General features: G+C 37.7%; 1 protein-coding gene across 1 annotated transcript; it reads right to left on the bottom strand.

The window, feature by feature from the left end:
• Positions 1 to 3,393: 3,393 nt before the first annotated feature.
• Positions 3,394 to 23,935, bottom strand: SH2D1A (SH2 domain containing 1A). Its single transcript, XM_028522243.2, has 4 exons — positions 23,549 to 23,935; positions 10,058 to 10,121; positions 4,815 to 4,956; positions 3,394 to 3,435 (listed from the first exon to the last, which is right to left on the bottom strand). The coding sequence occupies exons 1-4, from the start codon at positions 23,683 to 23,685 to the stop codon at positions 3,395 to 3,397; spliced, it is 384 nt and encodes a 127-aa protein (XP_028378044.1). The 5' UTR covers positions 23,686 to 23,935; the 3' UTR covers position 3,394.
• Positions 23,936 to 25,530: the final 1,595 nt, after the last annotated feature.

The following is a 25,530-nucleotide window of genomic DNA, read 5'->3' as shown; positions in this document are numbered from 1 at the left end:
CACAGGACCTTTATGAGTGACACTGGGAAAGCTGGCCAACAGCTCTTCCAAAATGCAACTTAACAATAATGGGGCATTATAGTCCAAACAGCCAGTTCCTGAAACTGGCTTGGAATCCTGGAATTTATGGCACTCTGAACAGCCCTGCTGCCACTCAGGCACTGATATATATACGGATCTGGTGAAAACATTCAGGAAGCGAAACACACTCCTGATTGTCTCAACACAACCCACCTGCAAAATGCAACGCGGGGTGCAGGTGGGGGTTGATATTAGTATCATCTGGAGTTTTTAACTTTTTAAAATATGCATCGCAACCTCAGAGTACAAACAGTAAAAGAGGGAATTATTAGAGTTACGCGATTTCTCTGTATCATTTCCCCATTCACCCTCACTTTGAGAGGCCTTTGAATGTCAATGTTATTTAAATCTATAGTGATAGTACTACCTTAAATGTAAATAATTGTAGCACCTCGATAATTCTGTGAGTTATACTAGACTTAATTGTTCATATGTGGCAAATGCAATAATAGTAACAGACTGACTGCCTTAAGGTCACATGGATAATAATCAGTGACACAGCTGAAAAGAAAATTCAAGTCTCATCTGTTATGTCGATGGGCTCTCTCCAGTCGATCAGGTTTGTTATATCTTTCTTCATAAAAATGTGCATTTCTAAAGTCAAATGACCTAATGATGAACATTCAGCTTTTTACTACAAGTTTGGCCAATGATCCCAAATTATGAAAGTGTCCAAACTGGGTAGTTTAACTTCACCTCTAGCTGCAGACTGCAAAATAATGATATCCCATTTACTGCAAGGGCAAACATAGGCAAGAAAGTTCAATTTATTGTCCACTAACAGAAAGATTAGGCGTCTTGTAGTAACCTTGAAGTGCTCAAGGGCAAATCTGGGTTTTATTATTAATAGACTCTGGAGTCTGGACTCAAAGTGAATCCCATAAAACATAAGCTGATGTTTAAACATTCTTAACAGATTTTAAAGCTTTCTCTCACACTTCAAATTCTCTCTCCTTTTTACAACACATATCTTAAATCCAGCCCTCTATTTATATCAGAACACTTAATCAGAGGCGTTCTCTGTAGACTCACTGTACCTATGTGCTGCTACCACCAAGGTTCCCTGACTATAATAGCCAAACTGACAATTACCTAAGCTGGTCTCCCAACCGACCTTATCTCTTCAGAACAAATTTCAGAGGAAATGTATGAGTATTTGATCAACTGTCAAGTTCCTTGTGGGCTTGCTGACACACTTTTTTTTTCTGAAGAGAGGTGTACACTTGGAAATATATGAGCATTTGTCTATCTTGACTCAGCATCTTAAAGGTATATGTTAGCATGGCAATATTTTAGATATGGCAAGGATATGACCTTTCTGAAAAGGTGCAAGCTATTATGTGCCAGGAAATAGCACAGATGCTCATGTTGGGAAAGAAAAAGTGAAAACAACTTGATGAGTAAAAGGCCGGTAAAAGAAGAAAGTGGATGAGCACATCAGTTGGAAAGTTTGACAGTAGCAAAATCAGAAAAGCACTTATCCTTTTCAGGGGATCTGTCCCATAAGATAAGTAACATGGCCTTCATTAATGTTCATTTAATAAATGAATAGCACCTATCTCTGAATACTTTTAAAGGGATATTTTAAGACAAATTAGGTAAATGAAGCTTTCAGATACTTTATTAAAATATGAAAGACCATTAATGATTCCAAAAAAGTGTAAAAAAGGATCTGATTAAGAAACAAGCAAATATAATTCATATATTTAGGATTATCCCAGAATGAACAAATTACAGTAAAAAAATAGTTACACCTATTAAAACTTAAACCCACGCTACAAATGATTAAGAAGTATCTAAACATATGCATTTTACTTTGAAAATCAGCTTTCTGAATTCCTTTACAAGTTAAAAGTGAGGCTTTTACTTCTACAACAGGTAAATGGCCCACAATACATATTGCACTTCTGTAGCATCCACAGTAAATGCTCAGAAATCAGCCCCCTGCCAGCTCACGGAGAGTAACTCTGGCCCTTGGCAGCTCGCTAATTATTAACCAGGCTCACCACCACCGATCAACAGCTCAGAATTCCAGTTTATTAGTTTATAATGACACGTAGTCCTTTCCTCTGAACCATGGACTCAAGCCTCTAAAGACAGATGTATCTACACACCAGGAACCTCACTTGCCATGTACTTACCACCTTTTATTGTTAGTTTCTTATTGTTTTATTCTTACTTTCTCTTGTCTTTTACTGTTTTTTGTCCAGCTAGATAATGAGGTGCCTGAGTGCAGGGACCAGGTGAAAGTTTACTTCTCTACCCCAGTGCCTATTGTGTTTGTTCAGTGAATGAATTCTCTGAGCCCTTAAGCAACCTGACATAATCAAATCACAAGTCACAGAAACATAAAATGTGAAAAGAAACTACAAATCCACACCATTGCATAAAATCTTGGCTCTCACTTAGGTTGCAGTCACTTGGGACTCTTAACAATTAACACAACCATAAGCTTTTCACTGGTCTGTAGGGCTACCTAATGGGGAGACTGCCTCAGCTAAGGAGCCGCAGCTGCTGAAGCTTCCCCTTCAAAATGAGGTTTGACATGAAGTAGCAACAACTGGGGCTGGCACAGGTAAATGAAAAGAAGGCAAGTCCACTTCATCAGATTCGCAATATAAATTCAAATCCTGTGGCATCAACTGTAATAAACATTTAGGACATATCTTAAATTATGGGGTTTTTAAACTCCGAATTGATCTGTGGGTTTTACTCTCCAACATCAGAGCACTAGGCAAAAAGGTAGCTTTCAGAATTAAACAGAAATTGTTCACTCTTTATCTAGTACTTGTTTTAGCCCACAGTGGACAGCTTCATAAATCCCAAAGGAGCCTACAACACGATAGCCGGGGGAGAGCAGAATGTCAAATGCAGAACCGCACATGACAAAGAGGAGGGGCACGGACCAGCTGCCTGCCATGTAATTAAACAAGATATTTCAAAGTCAGGAGGTATCAAATAATATTTCACTAGAAATGGTGCTTTTAAGAAAAACTGAGGATTGTTTTTATTTATATTAGCCAAGAATTAACACTAATCTTTTGTAAAGTATCATGTTTTCAATCGTTTTCCATTTGCAAATAAAAATAACTGAAAGTAAGCTGTGGAATGGCTTTTTCCCAATCCTCATTTCAAAGCTCCTCATTATCCAGAAAGTCCATTTCTGCTTTAACATCATGTTAGATGCTCTTATTGCAGGACTAAGATGGTACTAGAAATGCATTTGTAGCTCACTGAACTGTATTATCTACTATATATAAAACAGCATATATTTAAATTATTGAAAATAAAGTACAAGGTGTTTTATTTTTCTTCACGGCGCTTTCAGGAAGACACCAGGATCTCCTCTTCTCCCTAAAGAAAAATAATAACAAAAATCAAGAAAAGATAAACTTAAAAGCTATTGAAATTACTGGTTAAGTCAAATTTATAATCATAAAATTTCCAATTGCATAAAGCTCACACAGATACAACGCAATGATATAGCTCAAGGAACTAGTATTTAAAATTGAGTTATAAAGAATGGAATATTGAGCAGAAAAGAACAATTAGCCAATTTGTAAGTTGGAGTTCTATTTCCATTTCTATTATTCATTAATTTAATTTACCATTTGAGTCTAATTGTCAGTTTGTGCTTAAGCCTGGGTCCCTGTCCAAAAAAAAAGGAGGGGGAGGATATAACAACTCATTTTCTTTCACCACAAATATTTATTGTTGCAATCAGGCATATCTCCTTCCTCCAAACAAATGATTAACCCCTTTCGAAAGATGAAGAAACAATTATGTGTCTAATGGCCCCAGACATTGGTTAGTATTTGGTCGTTAGCTTGACCTGTGCACTAAAATAGCTTTGCTCAGGAGATGTAACAATTCATGCCTGTGGAATAATAAAGTCAACTAATTTCATTTCCTTTGCTACAATAAAGTTTCATTAATTCAAGCTCCACAAATTCAGAAATCAGGATCATGTGGGCCAGGCTAACATTAGCTTCTCCCCCACCCCCGAAGGGAAAAATATAGTTTACTAAGCAAAGGTAAAGGACACCCAGGTGCTCCCTGAGCTGTCCCATCTTGCACATCATTTGGCTCTGAATTAGTGAAATGAAATGGTACTTATGTATTGACAAAAGAGGATAGGGAGGACAAGATGAAATGAGAGAGGTTAAATATTATGGGCCCATAGAATTTTTTACATCCTTGCAGGAGTTTTTTTACTATATATTTTTTATTTTTAAATTACAGTTTACATTCCATATTATTTCATATTAGTTCTATTAAAAGTTTATAATACAGCATATTTAAATCAAAACATGGGAATAATCCCCACCCCTCTCATGTGATGTGTTGGCTACATGAACTTTCTCATTGCATTTTTCTCATGGTACTTCCTGTAACAATATGTTCATGAACAGGTTGACTCATAACCCGACCTTCCAGATCCTGTCAAAATTAATAGTAGGGTGGGGATCTAGGAGGAAAAAGCAAAAGGGACTAAGGAGTACACACTTCCAGTTGCAAAAGAAATTATGGGAATGCAAAGTACAGCATAGGGAACACAGTAAAAAAATACTGTAGTAGCTAGTATGATGTCACATGGGTACTAATTTATTGTGGTAATCACTTTGTAAGTTAATTCATGTTGAATCACTATGTTGTATACCTGAAACTAATGTAATGCTGTATGTCAAACTGCAACTGAAACAAAACTGTAAAAAATTAACAGTAAATCATACCTGTAGTACCTTGTGTACTTCTACCTGAGGACTTCTCAACTGGATACTGCAGTGGTATTACAATACCTTGATCTGGCTTCTGAAATGCTGAAATGAGATTTTTTATTTTCCGGAAAAATCTTTTATGAACCCCAGGTGCTGTCTGGAAAATAAAAGGCCAAGCAAATTATTCGCCTATGTCATAATAATATGAAAAGCCCTGCAAAATGTGTGAGAGATGCTTAGAGAGGTAACATTTGTGTAACTTGTTCAAATATTTGAAAACATAAAGAAGAAAAAAAAAACATCCCAGAAGACTTTACTTTGGTTGGCTGAATTTCCCTGCAAGAGGAGCTAATGAGCTGTCATTTCAGTCCTCCCAAGGGTGGTATTAGTTTGTACAACCTCTTGGTCATTGCCTTGCCCTTCCTGTCTGCTACCCATCACACATCCCGAGCCTCTAAGGGTATACAGGCCATTACCCACAATGAATTCACCAACTTAGAAGATGCAGTTAAACACAGGAAAAACACAGATTCTACAGGTCATTAACAAAAAGCCTGAAGAACAACAATGACAACAACAAAAACAGCACCACCAACAACATATTCTCCCTGTCATCATCACACAATAAAAAATGCTACACAGGACATTAAAAATGACTGTTATGATACACACAATGCATGGCTAGTTAGTCCTTATATGCTCGCCGCTCAACATGTTGAGCCTCATCCTTCACATTAAATTTTTTCCTCCTTGGGAAAGTTCCATATTCTCCCTAAAATTACTCTCTCCATTTAACACCTCACCGTGACAAAGTTTCATCTATGACACAAAAATGAAAGACTATATAAGGTCACCCTTATTTATTTGTTTGTTTTTGAAGAGATCATTATTTGCAAGTGACTATTAAAATGTATTCCTTCCCTGACATCAATTCTCTTGCAAAGACACAGCTTGAAATCAATAACAATTTCCTGCAAAGGCTTATGAGCCAAGCTTTAGGCAGCAGCTCAAAAGTGTCATTTTACATGAAATAAAATAGTATTGCTATAAGCAATGGAACAATCACTAGTTTTTTTAGAAAGCTGTTTTTCAGCTATTCCATCTGGAAGATTTTTGAGGTGGGAGCTGTTTGTTAGCATTTAATGAGAAAACATGAAGGCTGGCACACAGACTTCTGCCAAACAGACTAAAAGCTGAAGATAGTACACTGTCCGTAGTAACTCTCGGTCATTTCCTACATCAGGGTAAGTAACTTTTCACTGAAAGCACTGGCAAAGTTCTTCCGAGCTTTAAATTAATGTGTCCACTCATAGGCTCCCACAGCTTGGAGAGTCAGTAGCCATAGAGTATAGACCATTCTCACACTCAGCTCCACTCCTATGGTAAAAACACCTTTGCAAAACTCTACCTTATCCAAAATAACATGGCCATTCTTACAGGGGTCCAATCAGCTCTTCAGCTGCAAGGTAAAATCTGCAAATTGCAAAGGCAGGGTGTAGGCACAAAATACCTCCTTATAGCTTCCTTAGAGCCCCATTTTTAAAGCACTTGCCCATCTCTTGCCCCTACTAGTTCCTCAGAGGTGGGCAGTTATTGGCTGATTTGGTTAGTCCCATTTGACAGATTAAAAATGGAAATACAAAGAGATAATTCAGCTTGCCCAAGGTCCCACAGATGACCAGAGACAGAACTGCCTCGAGATCCTAGGACCTAGCCTCTTGCCTCAGATCAAGACTTAACCAAATAGACTGTAGTGAAGTTAGAATCATCAGTCATAAGAGGAACTATACACTCCCCAGGGTGGAAAGATTTCAAACCACACATCTTCTTAGCTGTTCTTGTGGCTTGTAAAACGATTTATCAACAAAAGCAACTTTTTTATGGGGACTTACAAGCAGTTAACACCTGATTATCCACACTAACAGAGAGGAATAACAGCATTGGATGTACAAAAACAATTTCAATTTGGGGTGAATGCTTCATTGGCAAATGGCTGATCTCATTTGTAGTACTTTGCTTAGGTTCGTAAGTAAAATTATTTACCATCTACTGGTGTACTCATGATCAAACATCCAGAAAAGCCCAAAGGCACTAAAGTTAGCAGGCGGGAAGGTTAGTATAGTCATCACGAGTACTGCTGGCGATGCACATAATAAATGATAGGTGACTGTGTAGAATTCTCTGAATTAACAATAGAGCAAAATTTGACTCTGAGTCACATGAGAAAAATTAATACACTAGGCAATGATAAAATGTAAAAGCCTATCGAAAACTAGAAATTCAAGTAAATATCTGTCTTTCATAATTCAGTGGATCCAGGGTTCTATTTTGTCCCACTCTTTGAAACAAATCTCACACTTATCTAGATTTTTTGCACAATCTTTGCACAGAGGCTGGAACGCGCTACCGCCATGATTTTTCCTGCAGTGTGGAACTACAGCATTGTTCCACAAGCAACTTAAATACCTTTCACTTGCCCACTTTTGAAAATACATTTACCACAAGATTTGCAACACTGACAACTCCCATCCTGTCGCTGAACTCAGCTATTGTATAAATTTTCACATTGCCTATTTGCTATCTCTTAGTTATCCATGGAAACATGTGTTGGATCACAGCTGGTCTTCAATATGCTCTAGAGAAGTTTCTTCCAGGCAGGTGATATGAGCTCTGGGAATACACACTAGTTTAATATCCACCTTAGCAAAAAACACAACTGAGAAAGCAAATTTAACAGACAGAAGAAACGCAATGTGCATTGCAAAAATAAATTTAAAGAGTTCTTTTTAAAGCTGTTTTCCCTTTGGAGAAAACATGCCAATCTTCTGCTCTCTTGGTGCAGAGAATTACATTATTATATAAACAGGGTCAAAACAGACAATTGCATGAGACAGTATTAATGTTCAATAAGTCCTCTCTTCCTTAACATGATCACAAGCATATAACAATCGGCATATGATGCTATACTTGAAATGAAAGAAAACAAGCCTGAAGGCAAAATTAGCTAATCCCTAATCATTTAAGATCCTTTCCATAAAGAGTATTGGTCAGCAACTGAAGGCTACTTCTCTAGTGAGAAGAGCTATTTTGGGTTAAATTATATACAAATATATGTGTAGATATCATATACAACTCTTCTTCATACTAAGTGAAATTGAATTTCTTAGTTAATCGTCTCTGTAGTAATGCAGAGAATTTTTTTTAAATAAACAAGTATAAACAGTTTTATTTAGAAATGGCACTACTTTTCCTCTAATTAGTACTACAATATTAATTATCCTGATATAAAGCAACAGTGTGTTCGGAAACTTGCCCCAATTCATCTCAGCAGGTCAAAACATTTGTAATCTACAATTTGTGCTTTCTGGTGTACTGATAAATTGGTAAAAGTTAGAGCTATTTCAATTTGTTTTAAATCTAGGATTTAGAGTTTCTTAAACACATAGTTATTGAGTTATTAATAGAGGTTGATAGTAGCATTTCTGTTTTCAAACAACTCATAACAAAGCACTCTCATTATAAAAATAGGCTGTTTTAAAGAGTCAGATATCAGAGAAGGCATTTGAGGTCAAAAGTTTCAGTTGTAGAGACCTCTATGTTGGTAATATACAATGGACTACACTCACACATGGAAATATATTCATTCCACAGGCACTTCTTGCAATGGTACAGTGACTTTCAACTGTTTTCAAAGCCATCAGAACCCATTTTTTAAATGAAATCTTACTCAGAGCTCTAGTTGATAAGCAAAATAAAAGAGAACTGCTCAGATTAAAGACAAACTAAAGACCCAAAAGCATATCTGTATAGGTCCTTCTCTGCCTCTGCAAACCTCCAGGCAAACCCAATATACCCAGGTAGAAGAATATTACGATTTTGCAGAGCATAGCTTAAAAACCACTGCAATGTTCCCTCTATTTCTAGTCCATCTCTCTACATTCTTCCCATGTGGCTCATCTAGGAGTCCTGCTTCCACACACAGAGCAGCCCTGCTTACCCTAATACTTGAAAAACCATCCTTTCTTTGAACTCCTACAGTAAATAAGGTAGCACTTGATTATACACAATGATATTGATGTGTATATTCATCACTGTCAATGTGGGCAAGTTCACATTTTTGAGGGCTTACTGTGTTCTAGGTCCTGTGCCTCAGAGCTTTCTTTACATGTATTATCTCACTTAATCTTAAAAATGAGCCTTATAAATACGGAACTAGTTTTAGGCTCATTCTACAAATGAAGAAACTGGTTAGGTAACCTGCCCAAGGTCACAGACCTATCAGGGAGGACAGTGGACCTGATCTGGAGCCTAGATCCACCTGACAGCAAAGTTCAGGCCCTCACACGGCTATTTAATTCATGTCATATCTCCTCAAGGGTATTATAAGCTTTTAGAAAATAATCCCCAATAGCACCAACACTCATATTAGTACCATTCACTAAATAATAGCTGTTTTAATTATTTTACACATTTTATATGCTTTCTAAAATTTTACGTATTTTTCATATGCTTTCTAAAAGCTGGACACAGTCTTTCAACTTTTTAAAAAATCTTTTCCCGCCCTGGCTGGCGTAGCTCCGTGGATTGAGTGCGGGCTGTGAACCAAAGCATCGCAGGTTCAATTCCCAGTCAGGGTACATGCCTGGGTTGCAGGCCACGGCCCCCAGCAACCACACACTGATGTTTCTCTCTCTCTCTCTCTTTCTCCCTCCCTTCCCTCTCTAAAAATAAAATAAAATAAAATAAAATAAAATAAAATAAAATAAAAAAATAAATCTTAAAAAAAAATCTTTTCCCCAAGGTGACACCACTCCATAGAATGGTGGTTGAACAGAAATGGCACCAAAATTCTCTAATCCCTTCTTTTTAAATTTTTATTTATTTATTTTTAGAGAGAGGGGAAGAGAGGGAAAAAGGGAGAGAAACATTGATGTGTGAAAAATACTGGTACATCTATTTGTTGCCTCTTGCAGACCCCCACTGGGGACCTGGCCTACAACCCAGACACATGCCCTGACTGGGAATCGAACCAGAGACCTCTCAGTTCATGGGCTAGCACTCAATCCACTGAGCCACACCATCCAGGGCTTTAAAAGCTTCTTAATGATCCATGAACAATTTTGGATTGGAGCTTTTGTGATATGAATCTGAAGAATACTTGGGGAATATAGAATTTGACAGCTCTTTTATAAAACCAGCCTAAATTTCAAAGACCTCCTGGATACCCACAGAAGTAAAAATAAATAAAAAAGCTATACCTCAGCACTCCAAGAACCTGTTTCTGTCTGGGACACTCGGTATGTATAAATGTAACCTTGATACCTGTGAAAGAATAAACTCCATTACTGAAAAATTCCAAAAGAACAAACAGATGCTCTTGGTTTGAGCTTAACTATCACATATAAATGTTACATATACTGGGACACACATATATGGCACCATGAATTCATAGGAAGAAAAACCGGGAGAATCTAACTGGCTTGTGTATTATATCCAGCTAATCGCGGTTTCCAGTAAGCGTTCTTTATGTTTTCTTTTTTAAAAAAATGTGGGAGCTCAGACTTCTAAAGATATGTCTAATTGAACAGGAAGAAACTAGAGACCTGTTGTGACTAGTAAAAATCATGAATTATTAAATAGATTTAAATAAGGGTAGTCTGATTATTTTTAAGTACATATAGAACCTTAAAGTGAAAACATTTCTCTGGGATAAGGTACAGTGAGGCCCACTTAAAATAATAGTAATAATGATATTAATTATAAATGTAATACTATATTCCTATATTACTACTACTGTTACTTTATAGTATATTATAAGCTAGTAATAACAGCAATTTGAATTAAAAAGGAGTCCTGCTAAAGAACTTGAAAGCAGCTTGTCCTTTCAAATGGGATAAATATTGTCCCTCCTCAGTGTGTATGCATATTGCATGTCTATATATTTGATTTCTACTACATACCAAGAGTTTCATATGCTGTATTGGTTTGCTTATGCCGCCATAGAAAAATACCATAGACTGGGTGGCTTAAACAAAAGAAATTGATTTTCTCACAGTTTTGAAGGCTGGAAGTCCAAGATCGAGGTGCTAGCAACATAGCTTTCATTCTGAGGCTTCTCTTGGTTTGCACTCAGCACCTTCTTGCTCTGTGCTCACGAGACCTCTTTGTGTTTGAGTATGGAGAGAATGATCTCTGTCTCTTTTTCTTCTTATAAGGCCACCGATCTTATTGGATTAAGGCCCCACCATTATGACCTCATTTAACCTTAAATACATTCTAAAGACTCATCTCCAAATACATCCACACTGGGGGTCAGGCTTCAGCATACGAATTTGTGGGGGACATGATTCAGTTCACAGCATTCCACCACTGGTGCCCCCAAATTCATGTTCTTCTCATATGCAAAATACATCCCTTCTGTCCCAACAGCCTGCAAAGTCTTAACTCATTCCAGCATCAACTTTAAAGTCCAAAGTTTTATCTAATCAGATTTGGGTGAGACTCAGAGTATGAGTCATCCTGAGGCAAAATTCCTCTCCAGATGTGAACCTGTGGAACCAGACAAGTTTTGTGCTTTCAAAATGTAATGATGGAAGAGGCATAAGATAGAGATCCCTATTCTAATACAGAGAAATAGGAAGGAAAAAACGTCACAGGTCCCAAGCAAGTCCAAAATCTCATAAGGCCAATTGCTTGAGATCTTAATGCTTGAGAATAATCTTCTTGGGTTGATACTCTGCCCTCCAGGCACACAGGACGGCACTGTCACCCCCATAGCTCCGGGGGTTGGCCCTGCCCACTCAGCTCAGTTAGGTTCTGATCCCACCTTTAAAACCTATCTTGGAACAGACTCACCCCCCTGGGCCTGTGGCAGGAGTGGTATCCCTGATGATCTCTGAATTGCAGTCAGGGCCATTCTTCCCTTTTCTTGAAAGATAAAGCATGTCTGCAGTCAAATTGCCCTATTGTCCTGCCCTACCTACTCCTTGTGGTCCAAACTGACAGTGTCTCTGAGGCATTGCCCCAAAGTCCCTTCCCGGCTTCTGTTGAGATGGTAGTTAATGTCATGGGTAATCTCCTTAAGGAGTGATTATCTGGCCGCACCCTTGGTGTTCTCTCCAGAAGGAGCTTCTTTATTTTTTGCCATAAGGGTATGCTGAGAATTTTCCAAATCTTTAACTTCTGGTTTCTTTTTGTTTATCAATTCTTTCCTGAATTCATCTGTCTGCCTTCGCATTTTACTATAAGCAGTGAGGAGGAACCAAGGCACCCACTCCTTCAACACTTCACTTAGAAATTTCTCCTGCTAAATATCCAATTTACAAGTTCTACCTCCCACAAAACATGAGAACACAACTCGGCTAAGTTCTTTGCCATTTATAACAAGGATGTCCTTTCCTCCAGTTTTCAATAACATGTTCCTTATTTCTACCTGAGACCTCATCAGAAGAAACTTTAACATTTACAGTTCCACCAACATTCTGTTCACAGCAATGTAGGCTTTTCTTAGTGTGCACCTCCAAACTCCTCTAGCCTCTACCAATTGCCCAGTTCCAAAGCCACTTCCACATTTTTAGGGGGTTGTTACAGCAGCACTGTACTTCTTGATTCCAAAATCTGTATTAGTCTGCTCAGGCTGCCATAGCAAAGTGACTTAAACAAAAGAAATTTATTTTCTCAAAGTTCTGGAGGCTGGAAGTGCAAGATCAAGGTGCCAGCAATATAGGTTTTATTCTAAGGCCTCTTCTGGCTTGTAGGCAGTCATCTTCCTGCTCTGTGCTCACATGGCCTCTTCTTCATGTATGTGCGTGGAGAGAGATCTGTCTTCCACTTCTTATTATAAGACCACACATATTCTTGGATTAGGGCCCCACCCATATGACCTCATTTAATATTAATTGCTTACTAAAGTCCCTATCTCCAAACACAGTCACATCTGGAGTTATGGCTTCGACATATGAATTTGACGGGAACATGATTTAATTCATAGTACATGTATTATCTCTTTTGGACCCCACAACAGTCTTATGAGCTTCATATTGTGAAATTCATTTTACAGATGAGGGAACTAGACCTTGAGAAGTTAAGTAACCAAAGCCACAGTAGAGATCAAGCAGCAAAGAAGGATTTCAATCAGGTCTGTTTAACTCATAGTATAGTCCCAGCTCTTGATACATGGACTTAATTTGCCTAATAGATTTTACTTCATATACAAGTAAACTTTATGCTGAATTATTTCAAATTATGAATCAGATTCAGGATCAACAGAGTTTTAAGACATTTTGTGATCGTTATTCTTAGGCACAAATTTGGGCCAATACAGATTTTTGGTTAGAATACATGCTGAATTGAGATAAAAATAAATGTGCCTAAACCTAAAAGAACAGATGATTCTAAAGCATTCTAAACAGAAGGTCATCCTTAAGTAACTGACCTCATTTACCATTAACCACCTTTAAAACTAAGTCTTTAAATATGTGGATTAAATTGCTATATGTTTAATCAATATCCATCAGTACCAATTACCTACAGGACAAAAGAATCCCACTCTAATCAGGTTCATACTATTTGTAAACCCTCCTCCTCCCCAAAAAGATCAATTGAATTGCTGGTGTGATTACAAGAAATGTTTCATTTTTGTTACAGAGGTTTGTCAGAACATTTAGATCATATATAAAATACGTTGACATATGCCTCTGTAGAGTATGCTAAATAAATATAAAATATTACATTGTTAAAGTCCTTTGTTTTTCTAAGTAATTGAAATCTACCTCAAAGCCCACTGATTTCAGTAAGCACTCTACAGGGAACAAGGCAAGAGCTTTGATTTCCATTTTTCACCATGGGAACTCAAACGTAAGGCTTGAAATGACTTCCTTGAAGTTACACTGCAAAATGGAGATATAAGCAGAGAAATAGGTCCTTAGTTCTATTTTCTCTCTGGGAAGTGATTAATGGCAATAATTCAGTACCATTAAAGGTGATGAGGAAAGGTATTGTTTAAAATCTCAGCAAAAATGAAAGCAAAATTCTAAGTAACTGGTTTTCCACTTTCTAAAACAGTGGGTTGCTTCAAAATACAATGAACATATCTCCCTACTATCATTCAGCCTCATTTAGTCAAAATAAATGAGTCTGTTTTGAAAATTGTTTCCTAACGAATCTGATCTTATCTCACTTTCAGTTAAGCAGCAGGAACTTGAGTACCACTTCAAAAGTCCTTACCTCCTTCAGTCTCTGAACAACCTGGTGTGGGTGACACATAAAATTTCTTGTGATTAACCCATCTAATATTAACAATTTCCTACTCCCCAACGCCTCAAATTTCTGAATGAGCAAAATTCTTTCACCCTTTAGATAAACCAGCAGTTCATCTATTCCACTTTCAACTTGCTGAAGTAACTGACCAAGGAGCGATCTCCTATAATCAACTCCAGCTACCATATGGCATGGACAGAAGAGACCTAAAACAGTGAGACTTCAATTACGTTCCCAGGGTAACACCATTGGTATCATTTAGGTGCTTGTTGAAAATGCGGAACCCAGGCCCTCCCCCAGAACTGCTGGATTAGAATCTGCATTTTAACAAGATTTCCAGTGTGAAGAAAAGGGAGCCCTAGTACATTGTATTGGGGAATGCAGATTGGTACAGCAACTGTGGAAAACACTATGGAATCTCCTCAGAAAACCAAAAATGGAACTGCCTTTTGATTGAGCAATTCCACTGTGGGGATTATACCCCAAGAATCCTGAAACACCAATTCAAAAGAACCTATGCACCCAATGTTCATAGCAGCACAATTTACAATAGCCAAGTGCTGGAAGCAACCTCAGTGCCCATGAGTACATGAGTGGATCAAAAAACAGTGGTACATCTACACAATAGAATACTATGCAGCAGAAAGAAAGAAGAAACTCCTACCCTTCGAGACAGGATGGATGGAACTGGAGAGCATTATGCTCACTGAAGTAAGCCAGGTGGTGAAAGACAAATACCATATGATCTCATCTATAAGTGGAACCTAATCAACAAAACAAACAAGCAAGCAAAATAGAACCAGAGCCATGGAAATAAAGAACAAACTGACAGTGACAAGAGAGGAGGAAAGAGGGCAATAATGGTGGGGGGGAAGGTCAAGTCAAGGAACATGTACAAAGGACCCATGGTAATGAACAATGGGGTGGGGATTGTCTTTGGGAGCAGGGGTTGGACAGGGCAGGGAGAGCAATGGTGGGTAGGAAAATGGGGACAACTGTAACTTAACAATCAAAAAATCAAACAAGATTTCCAGTGGACCTCTAAGAATATTAAAGTGACTAAAATGCAAAGAGAATACCCACACCTCATTGGGAATATTCATGGAAATTTCTCCAAAGTCATCCTGGCTCTTGTCATTCACCCAGGACACTTCTGTGTCATCTCCCCCAAAGTCCTCAGTCTATGATTTAAGAATGCAACTTTATTTAAATATAAGCTGAGGCTTTTTCAATTGTTTCAGTTCATAAAGCAGTGTTTCTGAAGCATTTACTCCTGCTGCCCCAACAAGATTTGTTTTGTTTCCTGTAGCTTTTATTATGAAACAATAAGTTTATAATACAAAGTTCAACTAAAGTATTGAATGTGGTTTTTCTCAAACTATGCATACTCTCTCCCTGTCCAGTGAAAAATCACTGTTATAGCAAAAAAATTAGCAAATTAGTAACAAGAGCTATACAATTATGCATATATTTGACCTAATAGCCTTGCGTATCTTCATACACTCCAAGGAATCAAAAGACAAAAGCAATTTGACAAAGATTTTCATGGTAGTTCTATTTTAATAGTGAAACAAATGCAATTCACCTAAGTATTCCTAAATAAGAAATGTTACTCAGAATAGGAAATGGTAGTAGAAAGAATGGCTCAAAATTATAGTAAAATTCAAAGGAATTACAGCCCTGTATTTTTGAAACAACTTTAAGCACATGGCCTATGTTGATATAAAATGATAATATGTGAAAAAAGTGGACACCAGGAGATGACACTGTGATTACAACTGTTCAAAACTGTCTGCTCCTGTATGCATATAAACTAGCAGTAAATTTAAACTAATATAAATGTGTCTCTGTGCATCAATTTTCCCTATAAGTTACATAAGTGACTAATAACATTTTTTAAAGAAAAAGCAAACTTACCACTTGGAGCTTTAAAAATCTAGCCTATGCAAGTCAGAAATCAGAAAAAATATTATTCATTTTTTAAAAATATTGTAATTTTTTCAGGATTATCTTTCCCATGACTCCTTCCATTAATACAAACAAACCAAGAATGTAGTGTAACCATAATTTTCTTCACCTATCAAACCCTTTATCAGACTTGTTAATAAGGCTGGAATTTAAACTTTATCATGAAAAAAATCTTGGAAATGAATAATCGGTGGAAAACAGTAGAGTTTTTTTGTTGTTGCCGTTAATTTTTTAAGTAATATTTTATACTTTAATGATTACAAAGCATATGTTGATTCAGTCCCTGCTGATATTAAAATTTGCCTTTTTTCTCCTCAAAAGTGGTCCCCAACTCTTAAAAACGTGTCTTGGTTAGAAATGGACGAGAAGAAAGCAATGTAACTTATTTCTTATTTTCTCAAAGGGTCAGTGTTGGGGACAGATTTTGATGTAGAACAGAAAAAAACCACATCAATTCCTTCTTTATACCACTTCAAGCACTACTGAAAAGAAAAAGGTTAGCTATGTCTGACTTCTTCATGACACTGCAAACAGAGCAAGCTCATGTCCATGCTGTCTTTGTCTACGTAAACTAATGCTATGTGCAAAGTTTAAGGCACAATTATAATGTGATGAATTTTTAACAAATATTTTAGAACTTGTATATCCAGAGAAACGGTCTCTGATGCAAAGCCATCATTATTGATACCATATCTGATTCGAGAAGTTTCTTGATTTCCTATGGCCTAATCTCCATTCTTTAAGAGTGAATTTGAATTTTCAGAACTGTCAAAAGGCATTCAGCTTCAAGTCTGATGGGAAAACTACATAATACCAGTTTTGACAAATCATGACAATAAATATAATCTCTTCTTCTCCTGAACTGCCACATAACATTTTATTTATGTGCTCCTGTGGTGGTATAACTTTGTATTACAATTATTTATAGTGAGAAATATCTGCTACATGTTAACTTTACAAATATTAACTCATGCAATAACCCTCATAAACAACCCTATGAGGTAAATACCACCCCCCTTTTCACAGATAAGAATCCCGAGACACAGTAAGTTTAAGTAACTTGCCTAAGGTAAAACAGCTACTTAAAGGCCACAGTTGGATGCATACCCAAAGAATCTGGCTGCAGATCTGGACTCTATCTTATGTCAGGGAGGATGAATGAACAAACTGGTCTTAAGGTGAATCCAAAACACAGTTCCAGAAACGGAGGAAGTCTGCTTGGCCTTTAGGCTGGAGGCGTACACTGAGGTGAAGGAAGAAGGGGACTGAAGGGAAGAGGCCAAGAGGGGAGATCTCAAAGAGGTCAACCCAGACCTCTACCTTCCTTAAGCTAAATGTACTGCAACATCAATTTTACAATGTCAATCAGACTCAGCACTTCATTTACGGGCCTGTGAATTGTCCATTTAGTGGTCTATATGTTGCAAATTTCATCCTAAGCTAGCCTTCAGACTTGCTCTGCCATTAATCATTGTACTCAGATAATCCAAAATAATTGTCATATTGACACCAAATCACATATACAATTGTATTCAAAAACTTTAAAAAATTATAATTTCTCATTCTTTCAAGTTTTTTTGCCACACTGTTCCTCTCTGTTTGTTATAACTGATAAGTTGAAATTTTATTTTGTCACCTCTCCCTCCCCCATTTCTGTAGTTAAATTGTTTGATAGGCACTTTATTCCCTTTATTCCTAGTCATCCTTTACATCTTCAAGGACAAAAAGATAATTATCTTTTTATCTAAGAATATATATGTCAAATGACTTCATTATGTGTCCTTGATGCTAAAGACTATAACAGAATTTCTTCTTTCAAATCGCTCATCAGATAAGTAGAAAACAAAGTCAGATATGTACAGAAGGATGCTAATTACAGAAATATACTATTTCTTCAAACTAAGTATTTTAAATACTTTAAACTAGTTTTTCTCTTTTTGCCATCAAACTATCCCAGTGGGCATTTAGGACTTTCCCCAATGGCTATCTACATTGCGGCGGAGAAGGAAAGAAATGTGAGAGCTCATACGCACCTAGTGAAAAGAAACTTGTTATATCTTAAAAACCAAAAGAATAAAATAAAATAACAACTGTTTGCATTAATAAGAGTATTTTGTATACTAGAGGAATACACGAAAAACACATAGAGTCAATAGTTTTCCTATGCAACAGAAAATATAGTGGGAAAAGATTCCACTTACGATAGAAACAGAAAAATCAATACATTCATACACATGATAACTAGAAATAAACTTAACAAACATGTGCAAGACCTATGGGAAGAAAACCACAAAACTTTGTTAATGGATGTAAATAAAAAATTAATAAATCGGGAGGTATGTCAGGTTTGGGAATGGGAAGACTAAATTCTTTAAAGATGACAATTCCTCCTTAATTTATTGAGTTTAATGTAATCCCAATGGAACTCTTTTAATTTAGCAAAACTATTTTATATTTCATCTTAAAGAACCAACAGATAAGAATAGCAAATATTTTTAAATGCATTAAAATATTATGATATGGTAGGGGCCCAAACAAGTTTCCCCAAAAAGTGCCATCCTGACATACAGATCATTCACAGCTAAAAATAAAACCCAAAATATTCACGAAGTTTTCTTTAACTTCTCCCTTACATGCCTAAAGGAATGCAGATAGAAAAACCTGCTTGGGGAAGGGAACCTTGTCATGTTCACCTTAGCACATATGAACTAAGTGTGTCAGGCAGGAGAATCCAAGCAGCATCTGTCTGTGAGATTCCCCTCGGGGTCCCACTGCTCTGGGTGACTCAGCAAGAAACTGTTCACCACAGGTTTGCTCTTTCCCCTCTACCTATGAATTGCCTGCTTTCCCCTTGAAATCCCAGACTCCAGCCTCGCTCTATTGAGGGATATAATACTCAACGGTCCAATGTGCCCTTGGGCCTCCTGTTCTTATGGAATCCCTGTATGTACATATGCATCATAAATGTGGTCATTTTATCCTGTTAATCAGTCTCATGTTGATTTGATTATTAGTCCAAGCAGAAGAATTTACAATGGTAGAAAAAAAATATTTTTCTGTCCCCTCAATATTATAATGCTGGTAATACAAGAATAGATCAATTGAGCCACAGATTGCTGCAAAACAATAACTGTTACATGTAAAAATGTAATATATGGTAAAGGAGGCGAATAAATCAATGTGGAATTGAAGGTCTATTTAAAAATTATATTGGGACAATCATTAGCTATTTCAAAACAAAATCAAATTAGATCTTTTCTCCACATTAAAATAAAATTCTAAATGAAATTAAAGAGTTAAATATAAACTAATCAAACCATAAATTTAAAACAAAAACTGAAGTAAAGTTTTATGACACCTTTGGAGGACAAAAAGCTTTCTAGGCTGAGAATCAAACAAAGAAATCAAACACAAAGAAAATGAGTGACGGATTTGACCACTATAAATGTTAATATTTTTGGTCTGTCAAAGAAACCTAATGAAAAAAAAAAAAACTAACTAAGAAAAGATACTTTCAACAGACCAAGGATTAGTGTATAAAAACCCATAAAGTGTTTAGAAAAATACTAATATCCAAATGGCTCAATGGGCAAAGTATACAAAGAGCCAGTTTACGAACAAAAAAACCACAACAGCTTACCAAGCATATAAAAGACACTGTATCACTAATCAAAGAAATATGAAATAGTGAGATACCAAATTTCAAGGAGAAATTTTTTTAAGGAATTCCCAAAAGCAGGAAGGGTGCAATGAAATGGACACTCTTGAGAATTACCGGTGAGCATATACATGAATTGGAAGACTCATTTAGGAAAAAATATTTGGTGATCATATATACATCAAGAATCCTAAGCTATTCATGTTTTCTGACTTAGAAATTATACATCTTTAAAACATATTATAAAGAAGTAATCACAAATGCAAGGAAAACTTTATGGACTGAAATATGAATCATAATGGAATTTATCATTGAAAAAATGGAATTACTTGAATGTCTAAAATAGATGACTGGTTAAGGAAAATATAGTACATGCACTGGCTGGACTATCATGCAACCATTAAAAATAATGTTCGAAAATTATTCATAATAATATTATATACAAATGGAGTTTTTTCATGCAAAGTGGAAAACTCATCAGAATACAATATTGTAAGAGCACATATGTGTTTACAAAACAATTTTAAATTAAGATATAGATGAAAACACACTTCATTTTCAATAATAATTGTCTTTAGGTTATAAAACTACAGATGGTTTTCCCCTCATTTCCATTATCTACATGTTTCAAATTTTCTATAATATGATTAGATATTAGGAAGGATTTTTAATGAGCTTACTATACAAAAATCTAGAATTTATTTATTGAAAATAGTTAGAAGAACAACTTTTCACTTTAAATATGGGTGAGCAATCTTATGAATAGACAACTTCTTTAGTACTTTATGAGATTCCAAAACTGAACAGGGCAAAAGAACATATCTGATGGCCATGACCAGGGCTTTGGAACTGGGGAAAAGAGTTTTAAAGCATAGTTTACAGTTCAAAAGCACTCACAAGGTGCTATTCCTACAAAAAATATAGACTAGGAAGTTGGCGAGGGTACAGGGGACATAACTGGTGATGGACGGAGACTTGACTTGGGGTGGTGAGCACACAATACAATATACAGATGATGTAGAATTGCACACCCAAAACCTGTATAACCAGTGTCACCCCAATAAATTCAGTTAAAAGGAAAAATACAGTAACTAAATCTCAACCGAACCTTCTTGGACAATGGAAGTGAACAAAAGATAGAATGAGAAACTATTCTGAGAACTGCACAATCACTGAACATTTGTTAGCTATCCCTCCTTGTTCGTGTGCATATGACACCATTTACATTGTTATTTCTTTTGCACATCATAAGCACACACGTTTTAGTTTAAGATGAGTCCATGGTTTATGTCAAAATGAAATGTCATTTTGTTACTACAGCATAGTGCCAAAATGGGGAAATGAAAGTTTTATATTGATCAAAAGGGACCCTTGTCTCAAAAAATTTCAGAAAGTGTCATAAAAGATAATGTATCCTTGTGCCTTCCCTCAGCAGCTCAGCCTGGCAGCTGCCCTCTAAGACTTGGAGGCCCCAGTCTGCCCATCAAAAGATGTGAGGGGAACTCCCAATTTGCCTACCCTTTTCTGCTACTTCATAAGGAGGTTTGCATGGAAAACTAAGAGTCATAAAAACTGCACTTATACAAGATTCACTTTGGGTGAAAACAAATGTTTAAGAATTTCCCACTTGCCTAAATTATTTGCTTAAGTGATCCTGGCCTACATGGGCAAAAGGGTAAATTTGTCCTTGTCTCTTGCATATTTTACAAACAGCAATTTTATGCAGAAGGCTGGGAAAACATTACTGTTTTTGTTTTACAGATATTGAAAGCAAGACCCAGAACAGTTAAGTGACTTCTCCAGTGTTCCACACGCGGGCCTCCTCATATCAGTCCATAGCGGTTTGCAGTAAAGAACAGTATTTGCTTTGACAGTTCATTCATTAATGCAAAAATACATACTGAGTGCCTCATAATGCCTTTTACATTCCAGGCTGTGTTCCTGGTGCAGGAGACAATGTCGCTACCCTCATGGAGTTTACATTTTACCAGGAGAGCCCAGCAATAAATAAACAAGTAAATGTCAGATAGTTTAAAGCCCCTTGAAGAAAGATGAAGAGATACAGTATAACAGGGACAGGAGAGGGCACTTATATTAGATCAGGTAGTCGAGAGGCAGAAGGAGCAAAAAGTGCAAAGACCCCAAGTGGGGAGCATGATTGGCAAACTTGAGAAACAACAGAAGAGGCAAGTGTGGTTGAAGCTTTAAGCAAATCTTGCAGCATACACTGTCCCCTGCTCTCCCTTTGCCTGCCCAAGCTTTTTTTTTTTTTACCCTCTAGGTTAAGAGACCCATTATGTCAGCTTCACTAAAGAAGCCCTTTTGTTGGTCCACTCCCTCTTCAATCTTCTTTTGATAAGAACACCACATAAGAATACTACTTGGTTTTCATTGACCTTCCCCAGTTTCCACTTGGGAAAACAATAATATAAGCAAAACATAAAGATCTGAGCCCAAGAGCTTGAATAGCTTCCGTGTATTTCACTTGAAGCCTTTACAATAAATGCATGTAGCATGGCCTGAGAGTTGCCACAAACATGGCTCGGCCATTTAAAAAATAATAAATAAACAAACAATGAAAATCCTCTGTTACCAGCATCAGTATAATCTTTTTTCACTGGCCCATAGGTACTTTAAAACCTTGCAGTGTATCATTAGGTACTGAAAATACTACCAAGCATTTTCCTTCATTTTGTTTCTGTCTAGAACCTACTGTGCAGAGCTGGTGTTTTCATGGGTGTTTTTATACTGCTAACAAAAAGTAATTCAGCTACATACTTCCTTAGACATGTCCCATGAGAACTGAGAGAAATTGACTGCAAAAATAATAAAATAATAATAATAGGTTACCTTCACAGAGTATTTACTATGTCTCAGGTGCAGTTCTAAATTTTTAACTTGCATTATGTCATTTAATCCTCACAATTCTATGATATAGGTAGTATGACATACCTATTTTATGGATAAGAAAACTGAGGGACTGAGAGGTTAACTTGCTGAAGTCACAAACCTAGCACTGGACTAGCACAGGATTAGGTCTCAAATCTACGTGACTCTGGAGCCCTGAAGCAAAGATGAAGTTGTGTCTGAATCAAAATGGGGCGTTAGACAAAGACACGCCTAAGTGAAGGGCACAGCTGATTCATAACAAGGGTGTTTTCCCTCCGTGTCCTTCACAACTATTGTCTGTCCTCGCTTTCATCAAGAAGGAATCCTGCCCCCCACACATCTCTTCTAAAGGGAGCTAACTAAGCAGGTTCAGAGAGGCAGTTTTACTCACAAACATCCCCCCTCTCAGGGTCTTACCTAACTGGTATTGCATTCTTCAAGTAATAAATTTAGTTTCTGAGCCTGCTTTCTCTCCCTGAATTTGATGGTCTTCCTTTGGGATGACACCTCCAAATTCATTCAAAGAGAGTTGGAAAGAAGCCTTTCCTCTTCTCAGGAGCTTCTGGCCCCAAATCTGGCCAGCCCACCATCCCAGGGCTCCAACTCACTGGCCTCTACTAGAGGTCAGAATTGAAGTCTGGATCCTGGGTCTTGCTCTGACCAAAGGTAAATTCCAGGCTGCGTTTCCCCACTCAAAAAGGTTTTCTGTACATGTACTCCAAAAGGTCCTGGGGAGGCCTTTCTGATGATCGGGAGGCCCAGGAAGCAAAATCCCCAGCGAGGGGCATAAGCCAAATCATGGTCCACCATGGACCTGGGCTGCATCTGAGGTAGCCCATGAGACCAGACCATCAGGTGGGCAGTGGAGGCTGGGACAAGCTCCTGCCACCTGTGCATTGCCTGCCCCCACCACCCATGCCCACTGCCTGTGCCCACCCTCCGCAAGCCCCTGGCCCAGCTGCAACAATGTACTTACAGTACACACAGGCAGTACACGCCTGGGACACTCTCACTGTCCCTCAGCAAATAGCTGCCGTCCAGACCAGTGGCAAGCAGTAGCTTCTCCCCTGTCTCCCGGCTGATTTTGCCATGATACACAGGCATTGCGTCCATGGCCTGATGGACTCTTGGACAGGCCAAGGTGTGGACCAGGAGAAAGATGTGGCCGCCGCCGCCTCCGCTGCTGCTGCTACCACTGCTGCTGCTGCTGCTGCTGCTGCTGCTGCTGCTGCTACCAGGCAGGAGTCAGTAAACCTGACTCCCGGTTTAGCCAGATGTGCAAAAAAGAGAAAGGAGCACCGGAACAACAGGATGTTGTCTACCTGCCTTAAAACCTCCTTCTCACACTTCAATTAAAACCAGCTAAGCAATTTAGCAGCTTGGTTACTGCCACAGGGTTCCATCCCCTCCCACCCACCCTGCCCGCAACACAGGGTTTATGTGGGAGAGGGACTACTACAATTAGAAGGTCCTTGCAAGATTTGGGCTGTACTACCAACACACACACAGGAATGCTTGCTAATGCTTCTGTTCTTGTAGTTTTCCCAGGAGCCACGAGGGATGACTGAGCTTAACTAGTCCCCGAAGAGGCTGCTGATAGAGGCAAGTCGTACCCAGCCTTCATGTGGGGTAGAAACACACTGACAGAGAATGAAAGGGCCAAAACCTTTGAGATCGAAACATAGAATCTATCAGTAGTGTCAGTGTGCAATCACTACTGAACATACTAGGAGGCCTCTACAGAATCAAAAGTAGTAGGTGAACAAGGGACTTGGGGCAAGTGCCTCCTTTCCCTCCTCCTCCCCCTCCCCCTTGCCAGTCTTCTTGAGCAATCTTGATCCTAAGCAAAGAGCAATTTTTTCTCCCTCCTTGTCCAAGAACCCAGAGTGCTCATTGAGGTTCAAAAATTAGTCTATGTCCAAAGATGTTTCAGATTTATCTATTTGATGGGTCTTAGATGAGAAAATGAATCATTTAATTAGAGTTTTGTCTTTATGTGACCTTCTATGTGCCCCTTGATATATGGAACTCACATGTCACCATTTGGGGCACAAAACCTCTTTTAAATCACATTGCAAGTGCTGATAATTGTGTTGTAACTTTTATCCTCTAACGTTAATAGACAATATGTTTGTCTTTAGTTGATGTTAAATTACATATTACTAATTTTTTAAAACCTTTCAACCTTCATTTTCTTCTCTGAAATAAAGCCTTCCTTCTATTTCAAAATGTACTGTTAAGTAATAGTTCCCCAAAACTTCTTCCTCTTTCACTAGAATAACACTTTGTTTAATGCTTGAAGTCAAATGGTCCTCTACATTTTTCCTTTTGATTATATAAAACACTTTTAAAGTTGGAATTTAAATACCTGCAGTTATGTTGTCTGTTGTATGTCTCCCACAGTTTCAGCACCGAGTTCCTTGAGAACACAGCAAGGTTGGGAGCTCAACGGCAAGAACAACTTTTAAATCCTCACATATCTTACCAATGGACCACATGCACATAGGTGCCTTGTACCAAGGCCAGATATTTGCTCTCCACCTACTAAGATTGAGAACAATTCTCTAAGATTTCAGTGACAGCTAATGGTAACTCTCCTTCTTGATGGAAGCATGCTCAGCCTTAGAATCTGTCAACCTTAATAAAGTATAAATATACTCTTCCTACGGTCATTTGCAACACCAAGAATAAAAATAAACAAAACCACATTCGAGATGATATTTGGGAATGGGTCTGGGGAACTGAGCCAAGATTGTCCCTTTATCTTCCTACTTCATTTGTTTAAGGCCAGCTTCACCTGTCACCCTTTTGCACGCTTTGGTTCAAGGAAGAAATTGATCTGGTAAGTGAATGCATACACCAATGTTAAGGACTTGAGAGATTAATCCTCCCTGAACTCTTTATATTTTGAGTGGGCAAATGATGAGCCCAGAGAAATTAATCACAATGGTGGAATTT

This window comes from Phyllostomus discolor, chromosome X (assembly GCF_004126475.2).
Source record: "Phyllostomus discolor isolate MPI-MPIP mPhyDis1 chromosome X, mPhyDis1.pri.v3, whole genome shotgun sequence".
Classification (NCBI taxonomy): Eukaryota; Metazoa; Chordata; class Mammalia; order Chiroptera; family Phyllostomidae; genus Phyllostomus; species Phyllostomus discolor.
The sequence above is the reverse complement of the archived record's forward strand: the minus strand, read 5'-3'. Positions and strand labels throughout refer to the sequence as shown.

Coding starts and splice junctions, on each gene's coding strand:
- SH2D1A (XM_028522243.2), bottom strand. CDS start 23,685: ATGGACGCAATGCCTGTGTATCATGGCAAAATCAGCCGGGAGACAGGG. Junction 4,957..10,057: donor CAGGTTCTTGGAGTGCTGAG/GTATAGCTTTTT, acceptor TTTATTTTCCAG/ACAGCACCTGGGGTTCATAA. Junction 3,436..4,814: donor AAGTACACAAGGTACTACAG/GTATGATTTACT, acceptor ATTTTTCTTTAG/GGAGAAGAGGAGATCCTGGT.